This window comes from Cervus elaphus, chromosome 21, assembly GCF_910594005.1.
Source record: "Cervus elaphus chromosome 21, mCerEla1.1, whole genome shotgun sequence".
Taxonomy (NCBI): domain Eukaryota; kingdom Metazoa; phylum Chordata; class Mammalia; order Artiodactyla; family Cervidae; genus Cervus; species Cervus elaphus.
Genome location: NC_057835.1, coordinates 5,476,875 through 5,502,202, shown reverse-complemented (window position 1 = coordinate 5,502,202; position 25,328 = coordinate 5,476,875). Strand labels below are relative to the sequence as shown.

General features: G+C 69.9%; 1 protein-coding gene across 1 annotated transcript in view; it reads right to left on the bottom strand.

Annotated features, from left to right (window-relative positions):
* LOC122679656 overlaps window positions 1–24,180 on the bottom strand; it is a 58,131-nt gene extending 33,951 nt beyond the window's left edge. The window contains 4 exon segments of the mRNA XM_043880534.1: window positions 4–630; window positions 632–10,885; window positions 10,887–19,888; window positions 24,096–24,180. Coding sequence (XP_043736469.1) covers window positions 4–630; window positions 632–10,885; window positions 10,887–19,856 — 19,851 coding nt within the window. The 5' untranslated portion in view covers window positions 19,857–19,888; window positions 24,096–24,180.
* Window positions 24,181–25,328: the final 1,148 nt, after the last annotated feature.

Here is a 25,328-nt window from a genome sequence, read left to right as displayed (position 1 = left end):
AGCCTCGGCCTCGGCCAGCAGCGAGGCGAGGGCGGCGCCCACCTCCCGCGCGGTCAGCGAGGCCCGCCCGGTACCGGCGCAGCAGGTCCTGCCGCTGACTCTCGGACACCTCCCGGTAGAAGAGGAGCTCCCACACGGAGACGGGCTGGCCCCGCGGGAGGCCCGCGCCAGCGTCACGCGGGTGTCGCGCAGGGCGGCGCGCAGCTCCTCGCCCAGCTGGTGGAGGGCGGAGCCCCGGCCGGCCAGCTGCAGCATGTAGAGCCCCGTGTCGGGGTCGCGCACGCAGCGCCGCAGCAGCTGCACGTAGGTGAGGTTCTCGTGCGTGTTGGGGTCGAAGAAGCCCTTGGTGTCGTCGCTGGGGTCCTCCAGCACGCGGTTCATCTCCTCGTCGAAGTAGCCGCGCTGGTAGGCCACGTCCACGGGCACGCGGTGGCTGTGCACGGGGTCGATGACGCCGCCCGTGGCGATCTGGGCCTCCAGCAGGCGGATGCCGTGCTCGCGCACGATGAGGTCCTTCTTCATGGCCTGGAAGAGGGAGATCTGCTGCCCGGTGTAGGGGTCGGTGTAGCCGGTGACCGCGCGCTCGGCCGACAGCAGCTTCTCCTGGAGCTCGCCGCCCACCACGCCCGCGGGCCACCGCCTCCTCCACGGACAGCTTCTGGTTGCGCACGGGGTCGATGACGAAGCCCGTGGCCGCCTGCGCCTCCAGCAGCACCAGGGCCGTGCCCGGCCGCAGGACGCCCTTCCACATGGCCTGGTAGATGCTCATCTTCTCCTGGCGCCCGGGCTCGTCCTTGGCGGGGACCAGCACGCCCGCGATGCAGCTGGTGCCCTCCAGGTAGCGCTTCACCGAGTCCATCTCCGTCACCTCCTGCAGGGTCTTGGTGCCCTGGGCCAGGTCCCGCAGGGTCTCGGGGCCCAGGATCCCGGACGTGTGCAGCTCGGAGGCCGACACCTGGCGCCTCAGGCCCCGGAAGGACACCTTGCTCAGCCGCTCCTCCGTCTCCTCGATGAGCTGGGTGAGGACGGCGACCAGGGCGGGCAGGGCCAGGGCGCCGGCCGCGTGCTGGGCCAGCAGCTCGTCCCGGCGGGCCTGGCTCAGGTAGGAGGAGAAGAGGACCTCCCACACGGAGACGGGCCGGCCCTGGAACCGCCCGACGCGCACCTCCATGGTGGCGGCGCGCAGGGCCTGCTCCAGCAGGGCCCTGGCGGCGTCGGTGGCGGCGTCGGCGTCCTGGCCAGGGCACGGTCCCGCGGCGGCCCGCTGCCCGGAGGCTCCGCCCCCTTGGGAGAGGGCGGGCTCGGCCCCGTGGGCCGCCTCAGCCTCCTCGATGATGGTGGTCAGCCTGCGGGTCAGCGCGGGCAAGCCCAGCGTCCCCGACCCGAACTGGGCCAGCAGCTGCTCCCGCGTGGCGGCGCTCACGTAGCCGGAGTCCAGCACGTCCCACACGGGCACCGCGGGCCCCCGCAGGCGGCCCAGCCGGACCTCCATGGTGGCGGCACGCAGCGCCCCCCGAGGGTCCGGGGCGCCGGGCCGCGCGACCCCAGCCTCGGCCTCGGCCAGCAGCGAGGCGAGGGCGGCGCCCACCTCCCGCGCGGTCAGCGAGCCCGCCCGGTACCGGCGCAGCAGGTCCTGCCGCTGACTCTCGGACACCTCCCGGTAGAAGAGGAGCTCCCACACGGAGACGGGCTGGCCCCGCGGGAGGCCCGCGCCCAGCGTCACGCGGGTGTCGCGCAGGGCGGCGCGCAGCTCCTCGCCCAGCTGGTGGAGGGCGGAGCCCCGGCCGGCCAGCTGCAGCATGTAGAGCCCCGTGTCGGGGTCGCGCACGCAGCGCCGCAGCAGCTGCACGTAGGTGAGGTTCTCGTGCGTGTTGGGGTCGAAGAAGCCCTTGGTGTCGTCGCTGGGGTCCTCCAGCACGCGGTTCATCTCCTCGTCGAAGTAGCCGCGCTGGTAGGCCACGTCCACGGGCACGCGGTGGCTGTGCACGGGGTCGATGACGCCGCCCGTGGCGATCTGGGCCTCCAGCAGGCGGATGCCGTGCTCGCGCACGATGAGGTCCTTCTTCATGGCCTGGAAGAGGGAGATCTGCTGCCCGGTGTAGGGGTCGGTGTAGCCGGTGACCGCGCGCTCGGCCGACAGCAGCTTCTCCTGGAGCTCGCCGCCCACCACGCCCGCGGCCACCGCCTCCTCCACGGACAGCTTCTGGTTGCGCACGGGGTCGATGACGAAGCCCGTGGCCGCCTGCGCCTCCAGCAGCACCAGGGCCGTGCCCGGCCGCAGGACGCCCTTCCACATGGCCTGGTAGATGCTCATCTTCTCCTGGCGCCCGGGCTCGTCCTTGGCGGGGACCAGCACGCCCGCGATGCAGCTGGTGCCCTCCAGGTAGCGCTTCACCGAGTCCATCTCCGTCACCTCCTGCAGGGTCTTGGTGCCCTGGGCCAGGTCCCGCAGGGTCTCGGGGCCCAGGATCCCGGACGTGTGCAGCTCGGAGGCCGACACCTGGCGCCTCAGGCCCCGGAAGGACACCTTGCTCAGCCGCTCCTCCGTCTCCTCGATGAGCTGGGTGAGGACGGCGACCAGGGCGGGCAGGGCCAGGGCGCCGGCCGCGTGCTGGGCCAGCAGCTCGTCCCGGCGGGCCTGGCTCAGGTAGGAGGAGAAGAGGACCTCCCACACGGAGACGGGCCGGCCCTGGAACCGCCCGACGCGCACCTCCATGGTGGCGGCGCGCAGGGCCTGCTCCAGCAGGGCCCTGGCGGCGTCGGTGGCGGCGTCGGCGTCCTGGCCAGGGGACGGTCCCGCGGTGGCCCGCTGCCCGGAGGCCCCGCCCCCTTGGGAGAGGGCGGGCTCGGCCCCGTGGGCCGCCTCAGCCTCCTCGATGATGGTGGTCAGCCTGCGGGTCAGCGCGGGCAAGCCCAGCGTCCCCGACCCGAACTGGGCCAGCAGCTGCTCCCGCGTGGCGGCGCTCACGTAGCCGGAGTCCAGCACGTCCCACACGGGCACCGCGGGCCCCCGCAGGCGGCCCAGCCGGACCTCCATGGTGGCGGCACGCAGCGCCCCCCGAGGGTCCGGGGCGCCGGGGCGCGCGACCCCAGCCTCGGCCTCGGCCAGCAGCGAGGCGAGGGCGGCGCCCACCTCCCGCGCGGTCAGCGAGCCCGCCCGGTACCGGCGCAGCAGGTCCTGCCGCTGACTCTCGGACACCTCCCGGTAGAAGAGGAGCTCCCACACGGAGACGGGCTGGCCCCGCGGGAGGCCCGCGCCCAGCGTCACGCGGGTGTCGCGCAGGGCGGCGCGCAGCTCCTCGCCCAGCTGGTGGAGGGCGGAGCCCCGGCCGGCCAGCTGCAGCATGTAGAGCCCCGTGTCGGGGTCGCGCACGCAGCGCCGCAGCAGCTGCACGTAGGTGAGGTTCTCGTGCGTGTTGGGGTCGAAGAAGCCCTTGGTGTCGTCGCTGGGGTCCTCCAGCACGCGGTTCATCTCCTCGTCGAAGTAGCCGCGCTGGTAGGCCACGTCCACGGGCACGCGGTGGCTGTGCACGGGGTCGATGACGCCGCCCGTGGCGATCTGGGCCTCCAGCAGGCGGATGCCGTGCTCGCGCACGATGAGGTCCTTCTTCATGGCCTGGAAGAGGGAGATCTGCTGCCCGGTGTAGGGGTCGGTGTAGCCGGTGACCGCGCGCTCGGCCGACAGCAGCTTCTCCTGGAGCTCGCCGCCCACCACGCCCGCGGCCACCGCCTCCTCCACGGACAGCTTCTGGTTGCGCACGGGGTCGATGACGAAGCCCGTGGCCGCCTGCGCCTCCAGCAGCACCAGGGCCGTGCCCGGCCGCAGGACGCCCTTCCACATGGCCTGGTAGATGCTCATCTTCTCCTGGCGCCCGGGCTCGTCCTTGGCGGGGACCAGCACGCCCGCGATGCAGCTGGTGCCCTCCAGGTAGCGCTTCACCGAGTCCATCTCCGTCACCTCCTGCAGGGTCTTGGTGCCCTGGGCCAGGTCCCGCAGGGTCTCGGGGCCCAGGATCCCGGACGTGTGCAGCTCGGAGGCCGACACCTGGCGCCTCAGGCCCCGGAAGGACACCTTGCTCAGCCGCTCCTCCGTCTCCTCGATGAGCTGGGTGAGGACGGCGACCAGGGCGGGCAGGGCCAGGGCGCCGGCCGCGTGCTGGGCCAGCAGCTCGTCCCGGCGGGCCTGGCTCAGGTAGGAGGAGAAGAGGACCTCCCACACGGAGACGGGCCGGCCCTGGAACCGCCCGACGCGCACCTCCATGGTGGCGGCGCGCAGGGCCTGCTCCAGCAGGGCCCTGGCGGCGTCGGTGGCGGCGTCGGCGTCCTGGCCAGGGCACGGTCCCGCGGCGGCCCGCTGCCCGGAGGCTCCGCCCCCTTGGGAGAGGGCGGGCTCGGCCCCGTGGGCCGCCTCAGCCTCCTCGATGATGGTGGTCAGCCTGCGGGTCAGCGCGGGCAAGCCCAGCGTCCCCGACCCGAACTGGGCCAGCAGCTGCTCCCGCGTGGCGGCGCTCACGTAGCCGGAGTCCAGCACGTCCCACACGGGCACCGCGGGCCCCCGCAGGCGGCCCAGCCGGACCTCCATGGTGGCGGCACGCAGCGCCCCCCGAGGGTCCGGGGCGCCGGGCCGCGCGACCCCAGCCTCGGCCTCGGCCAGCAGCGAGGCGAGGGCGGCGCCCACCTCCCGCGCGGTCAGCGAGCCCGCCCGGTACCGGCGCAGCAGGTCCTGCCGCTGACTCTCGGACACCTCCCGGTAGAAGAGGAGCTCCCACACGGAGACGGGCTGGCCCCGCGGGAGGCCCGCGCCCAGCGTCACGCGGGTGTCGCGCAGGGCGGCGCGCAGCTCCTCGCCCAGCTGGTGGAGGGCGGAGCCCCGGCCGGCCAGCTGCAGCATGTAGAGCCCCGTGTCGGGGTCGCGCACGCAGCGCCGCAGCAGCTGCACGTAGGTGAGGTTCTCGTGCGTGTTGGGGTCGAAGAAGCCCTTGGTGTCGTCGCTGGGGTCCTCCAGCACGCGGTTCATCTCCTCGTCGAAGTAGCCGCGCTGGTAGGCCACGTCCACGGGCACGCGGTGGCTGTGCACGGGGTCGATGACGCCGCCCGTGGCGATCTGGGCCTCCAGCAGGCGGATGCCGTGCTCGCGCACGATGAGGTCCTTCTTCATGGCCTGGAAGAGGGAGATCTGCTGCCCGGTGTAGGGGTCGGTGTAGCCGGTGACCGCGCGCTCGGCCGACAGCAGCTTCTCCTGGAGCTCGCCGCCCACCACGCCCGCGGCCACCGCCTCCTCCACGGACAGCTTCTGGTTGCGCACGGGGTCGATGACGAAGCCCGTGGCCGCCTGCGCCTCCAGCAGCACCAGGGCCGTGCCCGGCCGCAGGACGCCCTTCCACATGGCCTGGTAGATGCTCATCTTCTCCTGGCGCCCGGGCTCGTCCTTGGCGGGGACCAGCACGCCCGCGATGCAGCTGGTGCCCTCCAGGTAGCGCTTCACCGAGTCCATCTCCGTCACCTCCTGCAGGGTCTTGGTGCCCTGGGCCAGGTCCCGCAGGGTCTCGGGGCCCAGGATCCCGGACGTGTGCAGCTCGGAGGCCGACACCTGGCGCCTCAGGCCCCGGAAGGACACCTTGCTCAGCCGCTCCTCCGTCTCCTCGATGAGCTGGGTGAGGACGGCGACCAGGGCGGGCAGGGCCAGGGCGCCGGCCGCGTGCTGGGCCAGCAGCTCGTCCCGGCGGGCCTGGCTCAGGTAGGAGGAGAAGAGGACCTCCCACACGGAGACGGGCCGGCCCTGGAACCGCCCGACGCGCACCTCCATGGTGGCGGCGCGCAGGGCCTGCTCCAGCAGGGCCCTGGCGGCGTCGGTGGCGGCGTCGGCGTCCTGGCCAGGGGACGGTCCCGCGGCGGCCCGCTGCCCGGAGGCCCCGCCCCCTTGGGAGAGGGCGGGCTCGGCCCCGTGGGCCGCCTCAGCCTCCTCGATGATGGTGGTCAGCCTGCGGGTCAGCGCGGGCAAGCCCAGCGTCCCCGACCCGAACTGGGCCAGCAGCTGCTCCCGCGTGGCGGCGCTCACGTAGCCGGAGTCCAGCACGTCCCACACGGGCACCGCGGGCCCCCGCAGGCGGCCCAGCCGGACCTCCATGGTGGCGGCACGCAGCGCCCCCCGAGGGTCCGGGGCGCCGGGGCGCGCGACCCCAGCCTCGGCCTCGGCCAGCAGCGAGGCGAGGGCGGCGCCCACCTCCCGCGCGGTCAGCGAGCCCGCCCGGTACCGGCGCAGCAGGTCCTGCCGCTGACTCTCGGACACCTCCCGGTAGAAGAGGAGCTCCCACACGGAGACGGGCTGGCCCCGCGGGAGGCCCGCGCCCAGCGTCACGCGGGTGTCGCGCAGGGCGGCGCGCAGCTCCTCGCCCAGCTGGTGGAGGGCGGAGCCCCGGCCGGCCAGCTGCAGCATGTAGAGCCCCGTGTCGGGGTCGCGCACGCAGCGCCGCAGCAGCTGCACGTAGGTGAGGTTCTCGTGCGTGTTGGGGTCGAAGAAGCCCTTGGTGTCGTCGCTGGGGTCCTCCAGCACGCGGTTCATCTCCTCGTCGAAGTAGCCGCGCTGGTAGGCCACGTCCACGGGCACGCGGTGGCTGTGCACGGGGTCGATGACGCCGCCCGTGGCGATCTGGGCCTCCAGCAGGCGGATGCCGTGCTCGCGCACGATGAGGTCCTTCTTCATGGCCTGGAAGAGGGAGATCTGCTGCCCGGTGTAGGGGTCGGTGTAGCCGGTGACCGCGCGCTCGGCCGACAGCAGCTTCTCCTGGAGCTCGCCGCCCACCACGCCCGCGGCCACCGCCTCCTCCACGGACAGCTTCTGGTTGCGCACGGGGTCGATGACGAAGCCCGTGGCCGCCTGCGCCTCCAGCAGCACCAGGGCCGTGCCCGGCCGCAGGACGCCCTTCCACATGGCCTGGTAGATGCTCATCTTCTCCTGGCGCCCGGGCTCGTCCTTGGCGGGGACCAGCACGCCCGCGATGCAGCTGGTGCCCTCCAGGTAGCGCTTCACCGAGTCCATCTCCGTCACCTCCTGCAGGGTCTTGGTGCCCTGGGCCAGGTCCCGCAGGGTCTCGGGGCCCAGGATCCCGGACGTGTGCAGCTCGGAGGCCGACACCTGGCGCCTCAGGCCCCGGAAGGACACCTTGCTCAGCCGCTCCTCTGTCTCCTCGATGAGCTGGGTGAGGACGGCGACCAGGGCGGGCAGGGCCAGGGCGCCGGCCGCGTGCTGGGCCAGCAGCTCGTCCCGGCGGGCCTGGCTCAGGTAGGAGGAGAAGAGGACCTCCCACACGGAGACGGGCCGGCCCTGGAACCGCCCGACGCGCACCTCCATGGTGGCGGCGCGCAGGGCCTGCTCCAGCAGGGCCCTGGCGGCGTCGGTGGCGGCGTCGGCGTCCTGGCCAGGGCACGGTCCCGCGGCGGCCCGCTGCCCGGAGGCTCCGCCCCCTTGGGAGAGGGCGGGCTCGGCCCCGTGGGCCGCCTCAGCCTCCTCGATGATGGTGGTCAGCCTGCGGGTCAGCGCGGGCAAGCCCAGCGTCCCCGACCCGAACTGGGCCAGCAGCTGCTCCCGCGTGGCGGCGCTCACGTAGCCGGAGTCCAGCACGTCCCACACGGGCACCGCGGGCCCCCGCAGGCGGCCCAGCCGGACCTCCATGGTGGCGGCACGCAGCGCCCCCCGAGGGTCCGGGGCGCCGGGCCGCGCGACCCCAGCCTCGGCCTCGGCCAGCAGCGAGGCGAGGGCGGCGCCCACCTCCCGCGCGGTCAGCGAGCCCGCCCGGTACCGGCGCAGCAGGTCCTGCCGCTGACTCTCGGACACCTCCCGGTAGAAGAGGAGCTCCCACACGGAGACGGGCTGGCCCCGCGGGAGGCCCGCGCCCAGCGTCACGCGGGTGTCGCGCAGGGCGGCGCGCAGCTCCTCGCCCAGCTGGTGGAGGGCGGAGCCCCGGCCGGCCAGCTGCAGCATGTAGAGCCCCGTGTCGGGGTCGCGCACGCAGCGCCGCAGCAGCTGCACGTAGGTGAGGTTCTCGTGCGTGTTGGGGTCGAAGAAGCCCTTGGTGTCGTCGCTGGGGTCCTCCAGCACGCGGTTCATCTCCTCGTCGAAGTAGCCGCGCTGGTAGGCCACGTCCACGGGCACGCGGTGGCTGTGCACGGGGTCGATGACGCCGCCCGTGGCGATCTGGGCCTCCAGCAGGCGGATGCCGTGCTCGCGCACGATGAGGTCCTTCTTCATGGCCTGGAAGAGGGAGATCTGCTGCCCGGTGTAGGGGTCGGTGTAGCCGGTGACCGCGCGCTCGGCCGACAGCAGCTTCTCCTGGAGCTCGCCGCCCACCACGCCCGCGGCCACCGCCTCCTCCACGGACAGCTTCTGGTTGCGCACGGGGTCGATGACGAAGCCCGTGGCCGCCTGCGCCTCCAGCAGCACCAGGGCCGTGCCCGGCCGCAGGACGCCCTTCCACATGGCCTGGTAGATGCTCATCTTCTCCTGGCGCCCGGGCTCGTCCTTGGCGGGGACCAGCACGCCCGCGATGCAGCTGGTGCCCTCCAGGTAGCGCTTCACCGAGTCCATCTCCGTCACCTCCTGCAGGGTCTTGGTGCCCTGGGCCAGGTCCCGCAGGGTCTCGGGGCCCAGGATCCCGGACGTGTGCAGCTCGGAGGCCGACACCTGGCGCCTCAGGCCCCGGAAGGACACCTTGCTCAGCCGCTCCTCCGTCTCCTCGATGAGCTGGGTGAGGACCGCGACCAGGGCGGGCAGGGCCAGGGCGCCGGCCGCGTGCTGGGCCAGCAGCTCGTCCCGGCGGGCCTGGCTCAGGTAGGAGGAGAAGAGGACCTCCCACACGGAGACGGGCCGGCCCTGGAACCGCCCGACGCGCACCTCCATGGTGGCGGCGCGCAGGGCCTGCTCCAGCAGGGCCCTGGCGGCGTCGGTGGCGGCGTCGGCGTCCTGGCCAGGGGACGGTCCCGCGGCGGCCCGCTGCCCGGAGGCCCCGCCCCCTTGGGAGAGGGCGGGCTCGGCCCCGTGGGCCGCCTCAGCCTCCTCGATGATGGTGGTCAGCCTGCGGGTCAGCGCGGGCAAGCCCAGCGTCCCCGACCCGAACTGGGCCAGCAGCTGCTCCCGCGTGGCGGCGCTCACGTAGCCGGAGTCCAGCACGTCCCACACGGGCACCGCGGGCCCCCGCAGGCGGCCCAGCCGGACCTCCATGGTGGCGGCACGCAGCGCCCCCCGAGGGTCCGGGGCGCCGGGGCGCGCGACCCCAGCCTCGGCCTCGGCCAGCAGCGAGGCGAGGGCGGCGCCCACCTCCCGCGCGGTCAGCGAGCCCGCCCGGTACCGGCGCAGCAGGTCCTGCCGCTGACTCTCGGACACCTCCTGGTAGAAGAGGAGCTCCCACACGGAGACGGGCTGGCCCCGCGGGAGGCCCGCGCCCAGCGTCACGCGGGTGTCGCGCAGGGCGGCGCGCAGCTCCTCGCCCAGCTGGTGGAGGGCGGAGCCCCGGCCGGCCAGCTGCAGCATGTAGAGCCCCGTGTCGGGGTCGCGCACGCAGCGCCGCAGCAGCTGCACGTAGGTGAGGTTCTCGTGCGTGTTGGGGTCGAAGAAGCCCTTGGTGTCGTCGCTGGGGTCCTCCAGCACGCGGTTCATCTCCTCGTCGAAGTAGCCGCGCTGGTAGGCCACGTCCACGGGCACGCGGTGGCTGTGCACGGGGTCGATGACGCCGCCCGTGGCGATCTGGGCCTCCAGCAGGCGGATGCCGTGCTCGCGCACGATGAGGTCCTTCTTCATGGCCTGGAAGAGGGAGATCTGCTGCCCGGTGTAGGGGTCGGTGTAGCCGGTGACCGCGCGCTCGGCCGACAGCAGCTTCTCCTGGAGCTCGCCGCCCACCACGCCCGCGGCCACCGCCTCCTCCACGGACAGCTTCTGGTTGCGCACGGGGTCGATGACGAAGCCCGTGGCCGCCTGCGCCTCCAGCAGCACCAGGGCCGTGCCCGGCCGCAGGACGCCCTTCCACATGGCCTGGTAGATGCTCATCTTCTCCTGGCGCCCGGGCTCGTCCTTGGCGGGGACCAGCACGCCCGCGATGCAGCTGGTGCCCTCCAGGTAGCGCTTCACCGAGTCCATCTCCGTCACCTCCTGCAGGGTCTTGGTGCCCTGGGCCAGGTCCCGCAGGGTCTCGGGGCCCAGGATCCCGGACGTGTGCAGCTCGGAGGCCGACACCTGGCGCCTCAGGCCCCGGAAGGACACCTTGCTCAGCCGCTCCTCCGTCTCCTCGATGAGCTGGGTGAGGACCGCGACCAGGGCGGGCAGGGCCAGGGCGCCGGCCGCGTGCTGGGCCAGCAGCTCGTCCCGGCGGGCCTGGCTCAGGTAGGAGGAGAAGAGGACCTCCCACACGGAGACGGGCCGGCCCTGGAACCGCCCGACGCGCACCTCCATGGTGGCGGCGCGCAGGGCCTGCTCCAGCAGGGCCCTGGCGGCGTCGGTGGCGGCGTCGGCGTCCTGGCCAGGGCACGGTCCCGCGGCGGCCCGCTGCCCGGAGGCTCCGCCCCCTTGGGAGAGGGCGGGCTCGGCCCCGTGGGCCGCCTCAGCCTCCTCGATGATGGTGGTCAGCCTGCGGGTCAGCGCGGGCAAGCCCAGCGTCCCCGACCCGAACTGGGCCAGCAGCTGCTCCCGCGTGGCGGCGCTCACGTAGCCGGAGTCCAGCACGTCCCACACGGGCACCGCGGGCCCCCGCAGGCGGCCCAGCCGGACCTCCATGGTGGCGGCACGCAGCGCCCCCCGAGGGTCCGGGGCGCCGGGCCGCGCGACCCCAGCCTCGGCCTCGGCCAGCAGCGAGGCGAGGGCGGCGCCCACCTCCCGCGCGGTCAGCGAGCCCGCCCGGGTACCGGCGCAGCAGGTCCTGCCGCTGACTCTCGGACACCTCCCGGTAGAAGAGGAGCTCCCACACGGAGACGGGCTGGCCCCGCGGGAGGCCCGCGCCCAGCGTCACGCGGGTGTCGCGCAGGGCGGCGCGCAGCTCCTCGCCCAGCTGGTGGAGGGCGGAGCCCCGGCCGGCCAGCTGCAGCATGTAGAGCCCCGTGTCGGGGTCGCGCACGCAGCGCCGCAGCAGCTGCACGTAGGTGAGGTTCTCGTGCGTGTTGGGGTCGAAGAAGCCCTTGGTGTCGTCGCTGGGGTCCTCCAGCACGCGGTTCATCTCCTCGTCGAAGTAGCCGCGCTGGTAGGCCACGTCCACGGGCACGCGGTGGCTGTGCACGGGGTCGATGACGCCGCCCGTGGCGATCTGGGCCTCCAGCAGGCGGATGCCGTGCTCGCGCACGATGAGGTCCTTCTTCATGGCCTGGAAGAGGGAGATCTGCTGCCCGGTGTAGGGGTCGGTGTAGCCGGTGACCGCGCGCTCGGCCGACAGCAGCTTCTCCTGGAGCTCGCCGCCCACCACGCCCGCGGCCACCGCCTCCTCCACGGACAGCTTCTGGTTGCGCACGGGGTCGATGACGAAGCCCGTGGCCGCCTGCGCCTCCAGCAGCACCAGGGCCGTGCCCGGCCGCAGGACGCCCTTCCACATGGCCTGGTAGATGCTCATCTTCTCCTGGCGCCCGGGCTCGTCCTTGGCGGGGACCAGCACGCCCGCGATGCAGCTGGTGCCCTCCAGGTAGCGCTTCACCGAGTCCATCTCCGTCACCTCCTGCAGGGTCTTGGTGCCCTGGGCCAGGTCCCGCAGGGTCTCGGGGCCCAGGATCCCGGACGTGTGCAGCTCGGAGGCCGACACCTGGCGCCTCAGGCCCCGGAAGGACACCTTGCTCAGCCGCTCCTCCGTCTCCTCGATGAGCTGGGTGAGGACCGCGACCAGGGCGGGCAGGGCCAGGGCGCCGGCCGCGTGCTGGGCCAGCAGCTCGTCCCGGCGGGCCTGGCTCAGGTAGGAGGAGAAGAGGACCTCCCACACGGAGACGGGCCGGCCCTGGAACCGCCCGACGCGCACCTCCATGGTGGCGGCGCGCAGGGCCTGCTCCAGCAGGGCCCTGGCGGCGTCGGTGGCGGCGTCGGCGTCCTGGCCAGGGCACGGTCCCGCGGCGGCCCGCTGCCCGGAGGCCCCGCCCCCTTGGGAGAGGGCGGGCTCGGCCCCGTGGGCCGCCTCAGCCTCCTCGATGATGGTGGTCAGCCTGCGGGTCAGCGCGGGCAAGCCCAGCGTCCCCGACCCGAACTGGGCCAGCAGCTGCTCCCGCGTGGCGGCGCTCACGTAGCCGGAGTCCAGCACGTCCCACACGGGCACCGCGGGCCCCCGCAGGCGGCCCAGCCGGACCTCCATGGTGGCGGCACGCAGCGCCCCCCGAGGGTCCGGGGCGCCGGGCCGCGCGACCCCAGCCTCGGCCTCGGCCAGCAGCGAGGCGAGGGCGGCGCCCACCTCCCGCGCGGTCAGCGAGCCCGCCCGGTACCGGCGCAGCAGGTCCTGCCGCTGACTCTCGGACACCTCCCGGTAGAAGAGGAGCTCCCACACGGAGACGGGCTGGCCCCGCGGGAGGCCCGCGCCCAGCGTCACGCGGGTGTCGCGCAGGGCGGCGCGCAGCTCCTCGCCCAGCTGGTGGAGGGCGGAGCCCCGGCCGGCCAGCTGCAGCATGTAGAGCCCCGTGTCGGGGTCGCGCACGCAGCGCCGCAGCAGCTGCACGTAGGTGAGGTTCTCGTGCGTGTTGGGGTCGAAGAAGCCCTTGGTGTCGTCGCTGGGGTCCTCCAGCACGCGGTTCATCTCCTCGTCGAAGTAGCCGCACTGGTAGGCCACGTCCACGGGCACGCGGTGGCTGTGCACGGGGTCGATGACGCCGCCCGTGGCGATCTGGGCCTCCAGCAGGCGGATGCCGTGCTCGCGCACGATGAGGTCCTTCTTCATGGCCTGGAAGAGGGAGATCTGCTGCCCGGTGTAGGGGTCGGTGTAGCCGGTGACCGCGCGCTCGGCCGACAGCAGCTTCTCCTGGAGCTCGCCGCCCACCACGCCCGCGGCCACCGCCTCCTCCACGGACAGCTTCTGGTTGCGCACGGGGTCGATGACGAAGCCCGTGGCCGCCTGCGCCTCCAGCAGCACCAGGGCCGTGCCCGGCCGCAGGACGCCCTTCCACATGGCCTGGTAGATGCTCATCTTCTCCTGGCGCCCGGGCTCGTCCTTGGCGGGGACCAGCACGCCCGCGATGCACCCGGTGCCCTCTAGGTATCGCCTCACCACCTCGTTCTTTGTGACAGCATCCACAGAGGCCTGCCCGGACTCCAAGGCCTGCAGCGTCTCCCTGCTTATGATGGATGAAGTCAGCAGCTCAGAAGCTGTGATCTGTTTCCTGATACCTCTGAACCATAGCTGCTTATTGTTCTTTTCTTTCTCACTGATTATCTCAAAGATCACTTTTACCACCTTTTCTAATGCATGTGCTGTGTCCCTCTTGTATTTTTGTACTAACTCTAGTTTTTTGTCCTCTGTCACGTATTCAGAATTCAGCAGTTCCCAGACTGATGGCCTGTGGCCTTTAAACCGCCCCACTATCACTTCTACCCGCTCAGCCTCAAGCGCTCGTCTAGTGGTCTCATCGATGAACTGGGATTCCTCTTCATCCTTGAGTACTGGGAACAGAGCCCAGCCGGTGTTCTCATCTCGGCGGCTCCTCTCCTGCAGTTCCTGGTAAGTCACCTTCTCCTGAGTGTTGGGATCCACAAACCGTTTATTCATACACTTCTGCTCTGCCACCAGTGGGTACGTGTCCTGGTCCAGACAGCCGCGTTTGTAGGCAGCGTCCAGTGGAAGCCGGTGGTGGTGCTGCGGGTCCATGATGCCCCCCGTGGCCACCTGCACCTCAAGCAGTCTGAGCGCCAACTCCCGTTTCACCAGCTTCCTCTGCATTGCCTGGAACAAGGACATGGTGTGTCCTGTGTCTGGGTCTGTGTATCCCCTGGCGGCCTTCTCAGCATTTAGGAGTCTCTCCTGCAGTTCCTCACCCACCAGGCCAGTGGCCACAGCATCATCCACGGAGAGCCTCTGGTGGCTGTGGGGGTCCAGCAGGAATCCCGTGGCCGCCTGAGCCTCCAGCAGGTGGGCTGCAAATCCCGCGGGGATAAGCCCTTTCCTGCTGGCCTCATAGAAGCTCAGCACCTCATGGGTGGAGGGCATGGTCAGCCCTGCGATGCAGCCGCTGCCTTCCAGGTAGACCTTCACGTGCGGCAGGCAGCAGAGGTCCTTTCCCCCCGCTCCCTCATTGTGTAGCGCATCCAGTGTCTTCTTATCAATGATTCCTGAGTTAAACAGCTCTGCAGCCGTCACCTCTCCTCCAATGGCTGCCAGCCTGATGCCCTTGTTTTGCTGTTCTGTTTCTTCGACCGTTGTGGTGATGACCTTCAGCAGCTGCTCTAAGCTGACATTCCCAGCTTTGTACCCCTGGACAAGCTCTTTCTTCCTTTCCTCCGTGAAGTACGGTGAGGACAGCAGGTCCCAGAAGGAGACCACCTGCTGGGCAAACATGCCCACGAGCATTTCAGTAGTTTTTGACTGCAGGGCTTGCCTTGTGGCTTCATCAATGTACACATAGATTTCTCCTTTCTTTACGACTTGCAGCATGTAGAGCCCTGTCTCAGGGTCCTCCACACAGCGCTCCAGCAGCTGCATGTATGTGAGGTTCTCGTGCGTGTTGGGGTCAAAGAAGCCCTTGGTGTCGTCGCTGGGGTCCTCCAGCACGCGGTTCATCTCCTCGTCGAAGTAGCCGCGCTGGTAGGCCACGTCCACGGGCACGCGGTGGCTGTGCACGGGGTCGATGATGCCGCCCGTGGCGATCTGGGCCTCCAGCAGGCGGATGCCATGCTCGCGCACGATGAGGTCCTTCTTCATGGCCTGGAAGAGGGAGATCTGCTCCCCAGTGTAGGGGTCGGTGTAGCCGGTGACAGCGCGCTCGGCCGACAGCAGCTTCTGGTAGGTTTCCCTGCCAAACATCCCGGCCGCGAACGCCTCCTGCACAGTCAGCTTGCAGTTCTCCACAGGGTCAATGAGGAAGCCAGTGGCCGCCTGTGCCTCCAGCAGCACCAGGGCCGTGCCTGGCCGCAGGACGTTTCTTCTCAGAGCCTCTGAGATGCTCATCTTCTCCTTGGTGTCCTGGATGAGGACCCCGGCGATGAAGCTACCCCCTTCCAAGTACCGCCGCACGTGGTCCATCTCTGCCACCTCCTGCACGGTCCTCTTCCCTTGACTCAGCTCATCTAGCGTCTTCTTGTCGATCAGCTGGGACCTGAACAGGTCGTTGGCTGACAGCTGCTTCCGGAGACCCCTGAAGGTGGCCTGTGAGGGCTGTCTCTCTGAGGCCTCAACTAAGGTGGTGACCGCAGTGACCACCTGCCGCAGGGCCGTGGCCCTCCCAGACTGGCAGAGTGCTGCCAGCTCCCGCCGCTTGTGGAGCCCTACATACTCTGAATGCAGCAGGTCCCAGAGTGAGATGCTGAGCCCTCTGAACCTCCCTGCCCCAACTGGCACCTTCATGGCCCTCAGGGCCACTGCTGTGTGGTCATCCACCTCTAGCACCATGTCCTGGGGGAGTGGCAGCAGCCACAAGCCAGTGTCGGCATCCAGGACACAGCGCTCCTTGAGCTGTCCGTAGGTCACCTTGTCCCGTGTGCCTGGGTCGAAGAAGAACTTGCTGTCCTCATTCGTTGAGGTCAACGTACTGCTTGTCTGCTCATCCAGGAGGCCGAGCCTGAAGGCTGCCACCTGGGGCAGGTGCACCCCATAGACGGGGTCCACCACACCCCCTGTGGCCAGCTGCGCCTGCAGGAGTGGGAGGCCCTCGCTCCGAGGCACGAGCCCTTTCTCCACCGCCTGCCACAGTGAGAGGGAGCCTCCCGAGCAGGGGTCCATGTACCCTGCCACTGCCCTCTCAACCTGCTGGAGCTGCTCACTCAGTGCCCCGGCCACCAGGCCAGCCTTGACCGCCTCCTCCACCGACAGTCTCTGGTTGGTCAAAGGATCCACAAGAGAGCCAGACACCACCTGGGCCTCCAGTAGTCTCTGCCCCAGGCCAGCGGGCAGAAGGCCATCCCTCACAGCCTGGGCAATGCTCACCTTGGCCCCTGAGGGCTGCAGCAGCACCCCGGCCACACAGCCCGTGCCCCAGAGGCAGGCCCGCACCGTCGGCTGCTCAGCGACCTCGGCAGGCGACTGCATGCCCTGTGCCAGCGCCTCCAGGGTCTCCCGGGTGATGACGCCAGCATCCAGCAGCCAGACGGCGGGCACCCCGCCGCGGGGGCCGGGCAGTGTGACATGGGCCCTCGCCAAGAGCTCTGCCTCCTGCACCTGCCTCTGCACGGCCGCCTGCAGCTGCTGTGTCGTGATCCTCCCCTCCCTGAAGTCCTCCAGGAAGCCCCTCCGCTGCTCCTTAGTGAAGTGGCAGGACTCCAGCAGCTCCCAGAGGGACGTGCCGTCTTCAGCCCCCTGCATGGCCTTCAGGGTCTTCTGCACCTGCTCATCCGTGGGGACCGTAGGGGCACTTTCCGGCAGGGGCAAAAAGTGAAGGCCAGAGGCCTCATCCCTTACACACTGCTCCAGAAGCTGGGCATAGCTAGTGTGTCCCCTGCCGTCAGGCGTGGGGAAGGTCTTGGAGTCGGACAAGGCCAACACCACCTCCTGGTCAATGTAGCCACGCTGCAAGGCCACGAGCATGGGGAGGTGGTGGTGGCTGGTGGGGTCAATGACCCCGCCCGTGGCCACCTGGGCCTCCAGGAGGCGGATGGCCTGCTCCGCAGGGACAAGGCCCTTCTTCATGGCCTGGAACAGGGACAGCAGCTTTCCAGAGAAGGGGTCCGGGAAGCCCGTGACAGCGCACTCAGCCCAGGTCAGCCTGCTGTAGAGCTCTGGCCCCACGAGCCCCCGGCGCACAGCCTCATCCAAGGACGTGGTCTCCAGGCTGTGGGGGTCGGTCATGGCCCCCGTGGCTGCCTGGGCCTCCAGCAGAGCCAGGGCCACTCCTGGCCCCAGCAGCTTCTGCTTCATGGCCTGGTAGAGGCTGAGCCGCCGGGTAGAGGGCTGCAGGAGCACGCCACCCACGGCGCCTGAGCCGCACAGGAACTTGCAGACACTCTCTGTGCAGAGCAGGGCCTCAGGGCTGAGCGTCCCCGCTAGCACGCGGCCCAGGACCTCCTGGTCGACGACACCAGCCTCCCGGAGCTGGCAGGCGGTCACCCGGCCCCGCAGTGTGGGGAGGGCGACGTCTGCCTGGCTCTCCACCTCCCTCTCCAGCAGCTTCGAGACCTCCTCCAGGGACACCTGGTGCTGTCGGAAGCTCTGCAGCAGCCACCGCCGGCGTGCCTCGCTGATGTACTCCGAGTTGACCAACTCCCAAGCGGACACCCTCCGTCCCTGGAACCGCCCGTGCTGCACCGACAGCAGCAGGCTCCGGAAGGCCTGCCGGGTGGCCTCATCTGCCAGCAGGGTCCGTGCGCTTTTAAGTGGCAACAGGTAGAGCCCCTTGTCGGGGTCATGCACACAGCGCTCCAGCAGCTGCATGTACGTGAGGTTCTCGTGCGTGTTGGGGTCGAAGAAGCCCTTGGTGTCGTCGCTGGGGTCCTCCAGCACGCGGTTCATCTCCTCGTCGAAGTAGCCGCGCTGGTAGGCCACGTCCACGGGCACGCGGTGGCTGTGCACGGGGTCGATGACGCCGCCCGTGGCGATCTGGGCCTCCAGCAGGCGGATGCCGTGCTCACGCACGATGAGGTCCTTCTTCATGGCCTGGAAGAGGGAGATCTGCTGCCCGGTGTAAGGGTCGGTGTAGCCGGTGACAGCGCGCTCGGCCGACAGCAGCTTGGCAAACATCTCAGGCCCGATGACGCCAGCCCTCAGCGCCTCCTCCACGGAGTATCTCCTATTCTCTTTGGGATCAATGATGAAGCCAGTGGCTGCCTGTGCCTCCAGGAGGATGAGTGCCGTGCCCGGCCTGAGAAGCCCCTTCCTGTAAGCCTCGTGGATGCTGAGGGGCTCCTGGGACCCAGGTAGCAGCAAGCCAGCGATGCAGCCAGTGCCTTGCAAGTACCTTTGCACTGAGTCCAGGCTGGCCACGTCCTGGGCCGTGGTCTGGCCATGTTCCAGCTGCTCATAAACATCCTGGCTGATGATCTCCGCTCTCAGCAGCTCTCCCGGAGTCACGGGGACCCTGAGCCCAGCAAAGGTGGTTCTGGCAGTGGCTGCAGCCTGCTCATGGGTGGCCCTCAGCGCAGCCGCCAGCTCCTCCACTGAGAGGGCCCCGTGCTTGTGCTGCTGGATCAGCATCACCCTCTGCTCCACAGGGACCACCTCGGAGAAGAGCAGCTCCCAGAGCGACGTGGGCCGGCCCTGGAACCTGCCTACAGAGACGGTGGCCGTGGCAGCACTCAAGACCTGCCGGGTGCTGTGCTCGATGAACGGGGGCCCCTGGGGCTCCTCCCCAGGGCTCCCCGCTGAGATGGGCAGGAATGCCAGCCCCGTCTCCAGGTCAGTGACGCAGCGGGCCAGCAGCTGCCCGTAGCTGAGGCTCTCGTGCGTGCTGGGGTCCAAGAAGCCAGCAGCCCTCGAGAGGTGCTGCTGAGTCTCTTCATCCAGGCAGCCGAGGCGCAGGGCAGCCTCCATGGGCAGCCGGAGCCGGCGGGCAGGACACACTAGCCCGCCCGTGGCCAGCTGGGCGTCCAGGAGCCTGAGCGCCAGAGGCTGGTCCACCAACTCCTTCTTCATGGCCTGGAAAAGGGGAACGCGGGTGCCACTGAAGGGGTCGTGGTAGCCCGTCACTGCCTTCTCTGCCACCTGGAGCTGCCTGTGGAGCTCAGGGGTGACTAGGCCTGCCCGAACCGCCTCATCCACCCGCAGCTGCCGGCCAGTGGCTGGGTCCACCAGCATGCAGGTGGCAGCCTGAGCCTCCAGGAGCAGAAGCACAGCACCTGTGGGAAGCAGGTGCTCTGCCGCGGCCTGGAAGAAGCTCTTCTTGTGCCCTGCGGGCAGCAGGACAACACCAGCCACACCACCAGTGCCCTGCAGGTAACGCCGCACCTCAGCGCGGGCACCCACATCTGGCACCGCCAGCCGGCCCTCCCGCAGGCCTTGGGCTGTCTCCTTGTCCAAGATCCCCACCTCCAGCAGCTCAGCCAAGCTCACAGCCCCACCCAGGGTATGGAATGTGACCTTGAGGGGCAGTAGGGCCAGCCCTGTGCTGGGCGCCTGCACACACCTGCCCAGCAACTCCCGGTAGAGCAGCTGCTCCAGTGTGTTGGGGTCCAGGAAGCCCAGGGCGCTCGAGCCGGGCCCCAGCTCTGACAGCCCATGCCACGTCTCCTGGTCCAGGAGGCCCTGCTGGCAGGCCAGCTCGGGGGCCACACGCACCCCCCGGATGGGGTCCACCAGGCCCCCAGTGGCCAGCTGGGCCTCCAGCCAGTTCCACCCCAGCGCCCTGTCTACCACCTCCTTCCTAATGGCCTGGAAGAGGGCCAGCTTCTCGCCCCCATAGGGATCAGGGTACCCAGTGGCCGCACGCTCGGCAGCCAGCAGCTTCTCCTTGAGCTCCAAGCCCACCAGGCCCTGCTGCAGGGCCTCAGACACGGGGAGCAGCTGGCCCTGCGTGGGGTCCACCAGGCCCCCTGTGGCTGCCTGAGCCTCCAGCAGAGCCAGCCCAAGCCCGGAGGGCAGGAGACCCTGCTTCATGGCAGCATAGAGACCCTGGGCCTGGCCCGAGGCCTCCACCCACACCCCGGCGATGCTCCTGGCCTGGGGCACAGATGGGGTGCCAGCTCCCAGCACGGCCTTCACGGTCTTGGAGACAGCAGCTGGCCCGGTGCCACCGATGACTAGAAGGTCATGAGGAGGAGAGGCGTGGCCGTTCATCTTGCAGAACTCAGCGAGGACCACTTCTGTTCCCTGCGGGGTGGAAAGCTTCTGTTAGAGGCCCTGCAACAGCCCAGGCAGGTGGGAGGTCCACCCCACACCCTGAACCCACCTCTAGAGCCACCAGCCCTCCTGAGGAAGGAAGGGCAGCCTCCAACTTTAGCCCCTCCTCTCACCCTTGGGTCCCAGGTGGGGCCACGGGAGCACTGGGACCCCAGCACAGCCTGTGGGTGTCGCGGGGTCTGCCTTGTCCTACAGGCCATCTTCTGGCCACACCCTCGTCCCACTCCTCTGGGGGTCCCGGTGCAGGGGCTTGGCCTCCCGGCCCCCTTGGCCTCCAGACTCCTCCCGTCTCCTTCAGGGCCCATCCCTGCCCCACCACCCCTTGAGCAGACTCCACCACCGGTGCTCTTCCCCGCTCCCTGCCCAGCGACCCCTCCACAGCCTCCCCACCTTGACCCCCTGCTGCTCAGGCCTCTGCTCCCTCCTGGCTCCCCACTGGGCTTCCCAGCCAGATCCCCATCCTCTGACCTGCCCGGGTATCCCGCCTCAGCCTGCCGGTGTCCCCTGGCCCATGGCCACTCTGTGCCCACGCCTGGCCTCGGCAGCCCAGGAGGACCCAGAGCTCACGCTGGGGTGCTGGTGCCACGGGTGGGGCCAGGCTCGGGTCTCCCGGCCATGCTGGTCCCTGGTTGCTGCTCAGTGCCCTGCACCTCCATGGCCGTCCCCCTCAGCCGACAGCTGTGGCCCCAGTCCCCTGAGTGGCGGTGACAAGTGCCGACCCTTCTGCCCCACCACAACCATACACCTCCCTCCTCCACCGCTTGGCCGGTCACCTCTCCCCAGCAGGCACGTCTAAGACCTAACCAAGACCTAACCCCCAGCACCTGCAACTGTGACCTTATTTAGAAACAGGATCTTTGCAGATGTGATGACGTTATAGGTTAGGGCGCAGTCACACTGGTGCAGGGAGGCCTTAACCCAACATGACAGTGTCCTCACAGGAGACAAATGTGGGGAGGATGCCCCGTGAGGGAGGCAGATGGGCCACGCAGCTTCAGGCCCCAGAAACAGCAAATGCTGACGTGCGGATCCCAGACCCTGGCACCCTGACTGTGGGAGAGTAATTCTGTGCTTCGAAGCCGCCCAGATGCCCGGGGGCCAGTCCACACCCACGTTCCAAAGAACCACACCCTCAGTCCTGGGCCCGGTTACACCCATCCTCACCTCCTGACCAACTTCCCAGAGCCCCTCACACCCTGGCCCACTCTGCAGGTGAGCTCGCTCAGGTGACCTCAGCTCCAGCCACCACACCGGACAGATGCATTTCAGATTCAACCTACCTGACCTCTGGGTCACTGGGTGTGGGGCCCCTCCTCTCTGGTGACATTTCCCCATTCACCCTGACCACAGCCAAAGCCCAGACCCTCCAGCACCTCCTGAACACTGTGCCTAGTGGACTCACAAGGAGCCTCAAGCTCTGCGGTGCCCCAGAGCCACTGCCTGGGAGCAGCTCCCCCACCCCAGCCCTGCAGAGCTTGGACCCTAAGCTCTGCTCAGCCCCTCACGCCCCACAGCTGGGCCCACCCCGGGGCAAAAGCCTGTTCCCTCCTTCCCCATCTAGATGTGGGGCCCAGCGCCCAGTGGCACAGCAGCTGGTCTGCTGCCCTGAGTCTGAGTTCGTGCCGGGACTGGGCAGACATGGAGGCCTGGCCTGGATCTTTGCTCCCTCGGCCGCTGCCACTGGCCAGTGTCCAAGAAGCACTGCCGCGGTCCAGCTCTCCCAAGGTGAGCAGGCCATGGAGGGCGGGTGCTCGGGGCGTAGTATCAGGCCCTTGAGAAGATGGGACAAAGGCATCCGGTAAGGGGAGAGGAGGGTGGTTAAGATCCAGGCTTTGGGAAAGGTTACTAAAGGCTTTGAGTGACTGGGAGAGGCTCGGGTCTCCACAGGCAGGGCCGGCTGAGGGGGCTCCATGGTGAGGGGCTCTGAAGGCTCCGAGCTGCCCCAGCTCACAGCCGGGGTGCCACACAGGTCCAGGAACCAGAGATGTGCAAGAAGGGTGACCCTCCCAGCCGGGGAGCAGACCTCGCCACAGGAGGAGGGACTGTAAGGCGGGGTTGGGCCCCAGTGCTGCAGGGGGCTCCTCCCGGCCCATCTGGCAGCAAAGCCGCAGCCAGAGAGAGGAGACTCGGACAAGGGTGAGGGCGGGCGAGGGGAGTAGGACTGGGTCACCGAGAGGAGACCGTGGGCCCCATGCCCCTGGCCCGACTCACAGTGGCAGCAGGGGCCGGGACCGGTCCTCCGTCTCCTACACGGCTCCCCAGGACGAGGAGTACGGCGCCTGGGCAGTGGGGTTCAGGACCTGCTGTGACTGTGGTGCCCTCATCTCCTGCCAGCACCGTGGGCCAGCCTGTCCCCTGTCCCCAGCCTCCTCGCCTTCCACCCCAGGAGCCCCCCAAGGCCGATCCCTGAGCCTGTCACTCGCTGCCAGGAGCCCTGCTGCCCGCCCGCCCAGGGTCCAGCCCGCTCCCCCATACCATGTGCCTCGCTCTGGGGCTGGCTTCAGACAGTGTGGGCTAGCCAGAGGGGCCCGGGAAACAGGGCTACAGGCAGCCAGAGCCGCGCCTGTCAGCTGCCGTCCGGCAGGGACCAGGGTGGGAGGGAAGGGGGCACCTCACCACTGGCAAACAGGGGAGGGTTTCTGGGCCACAGGGTCAGGGGCCACCGGTGGGCCCTGTGGGCGGTGCTGTCGGGGAGCGCCAGTGGCCAGAAAGGAGGCCCAGAGGAGCAAGAGGACCTCAGAGCACAGAGGTGGCTCTGAGAGGGAGAGGGCTGTGGCCTGCTGGCCATGGGGCCAGTCAGGGGCGGCTGGTGACTGCAGCTGGACCGAGGCCTGCTTGGCCATCAGTGACCTTGGGGCTGGTTTGAGCCCCCGGATCCCATATCAGGCAGGACGTGAGAGTGGCCTGGGAGTGGGGGCCTGGAATCTGAAGTGGGGACCTCGTGGAAGCAGCTGGACAGAGGGGTCCGGAGCTCAAGAGAGACAGATTTGGGTGCATGAGGGGTGTCCGGGGCCTCAGGAGTGGGGGCCCTGGGCAGACCAGTCTCAGGTGTCCTGGGAAGTGGCGGCAGAAGGCGTAGGTGTTCTTGCAGCTGGGCGAGGGGCCGACAGAGTCCCAGCACTGGAGCGGGAATCTGAGAGAAGGACCCCTTCTGGGGCTTCCTGGGTGCAGGCCCCCTTCAGGGGACCCCAGGGGACAAGAAGTAGGAGGACAATTCTTGAGGAGGGTGGGGCAGCGCCCTCCCCCCAGGGCAGCACACCAGTCTGGGCTGGGGTCACAGACGGGCTCGCTGGCTGTCCTCCTGAACCTGGTAAGGTTTAGTTGCTCAGTCACATCTAACTCTTTTGGGACCCCATGGACTGTAGCCCACCAGGCTCCTCTGTCCATGGGATTCTACAGGCAAGAATACTGGAGTGGGTTGCCACTTCCTTTTCCAGGACCTGATAAGAAGAGAACCAAATGGCCAGGTGCCCTGGGCTGGCACAGGGAGGCAGTGACCTTGGCCTTTGGCCCGCACCAGGCAGCAGATCCCGCCCACCTGCACTGGGTGCAGGGAGCAGAGATGAGGGGCCAGACAGAAGCCTGGCTGGGAGGCGGGAGGCTGCCGCACAGCCCCTCCCGCCCCCGCCTCCAGAGGGCCTGGGGCTGGCGCCACGCAGGGGTCCCTGTGGCCACCCTCCCCAACGGCAGGGAGCTCCCTCCGAGGGTAAGTGCTGGCTTCCCTGACCCAGCACGGGGCCAGAAGCCCGTCCACCCTGTCGGTTTGCCAACCCGACCGCCGAGCGCCCTGGGCCCTTGGACTAGCTCCAGCGGCAAACGCCCCCCGCCCTGAAAGGCAGGGGCCGGGCAGGAGGAACCGGACCTGCAGGGCCCCACCCAGGCGCGCACCCGTCCGCCCGGAAACCGCGGGGCAGGCGAGACCCCTGCCCGGCGGGCCACGTCTCCCACGCCCAGGCGGGGAACCTCAGCGTTCCCACCTGCGCAGGGGCGGGGAGCTGGGGGCCGACGGGCGGGACGCCGCCCCTCGCCCACCCTGGCTAGTTGGGAGGGAGCCGGGCCTCAGCGCCCTGCTCTCACGGACCCTGAACTCCCGGCTACCCCCAGGTGCGTCGCGCCTCCACCCCAGCCCCTGCTGGCCGGGGCGAGACCCCCCCAGGCTTGTGAATGCGGCCCCACCTGACCAGACGGCGCCGCAGCGCTCCAATCGCAGTCCCTCAGCTCGCCGCGGTGCCCGCGCCGGGCGCCTCCAGCTTTAAACCCGCGCAGGCCCCGCCCCCGGCGGCCCCGCCCTGGTTTGGGGGTGGCGGGGGGCACGCGGGGCTGCCCTCCGGCGGGGGCGCCCTTAGGGCGTGACGCGGGCCTGGAGTCCCACGCGGGGCTGGCCGACGCCCCAGGGGCGCCGCCGTCCGCCCCGGCCTGAGGGCGCCCTCGGTGGGGAGGGGGCGACTGCCGCGGAGCCCCTTTCGACCCCTCCCCTGGAGTCACGGAGAAGGAACGCGGCGGCCGCAGCGAGCAGGGTGCGCCGCCCAGACGGCCTTTGAATGGCGTTTGCAAGGGAAATGCGGCCCCGCCGGCCGTGCGGGCGGTTTCGCTTCACAAATGTGACTTCGTTGCCCGCGGCGGGCCAAGCGGCCAGCGCCCTACGGTCCGCGTCCTCCTGCGCGCCAGGTCCTGCGCCCCGCCCTGGGGCCCGCCTCCTGCGCCGCTGCGGAGAACCCCGGCGGCACCAGGGGGTCTGCCTCGGTGACTGAGTGGCCTCCCCGCCTCGACCAAGGAAGAGATGAGGTCTGTGTGGCCAGCGGGTTTCCAGTCTTTTCGGAAGGATGGCCAGGCCTTGCCCCGTGGGTCCAGCCCCCAGCCTGGGCTCGAAGCAGGTGCCCCCTGTCCCAGCACCTACCTCTGGGGCAGGGGCTCCGCGAGGTGCCAAGGATGGAGGCCCAGAACCTGGTGGGCATAACTCCCAGGACAGGAACCAGTCATGGAGCTTGCAGCCGGTTCTCCCCTTTGCTACCCAGAGGTCCCCGATGGATGGAGTGGAGCAAAGCCCCGTGGCCTGTCCTCCTCTGTCCCCAGTCCCATCCCCAAAGACGTGTCAGGCCAGCTGCCTTCACATCCGGGCCTGCTCACTGGACTCCAGGACCCTGTCCACGATGTCCTCTGGAAAGTGAGCCCAGGCTGGCCTGTGGCCAGACCTTCCTGGGGCCCACCATCGCAGGCCACTTTGCTGCCAGGCCAGGAAGCCCAGGAGTGGGCCAGCTCCTCGCTGTGGGCAGGAGGGGAGGCTGCCCGGCTTGGGTCTCCTCCTGTGCCCCAGGGGCAGAGCGTGGGGGAAGCTGCATGTGGTCACCCTGCCCAGCCTCGTCCGCCGGTCCTTGTTCCTCTGGGTCCTCTCCCCATGGGGGCTCCCAG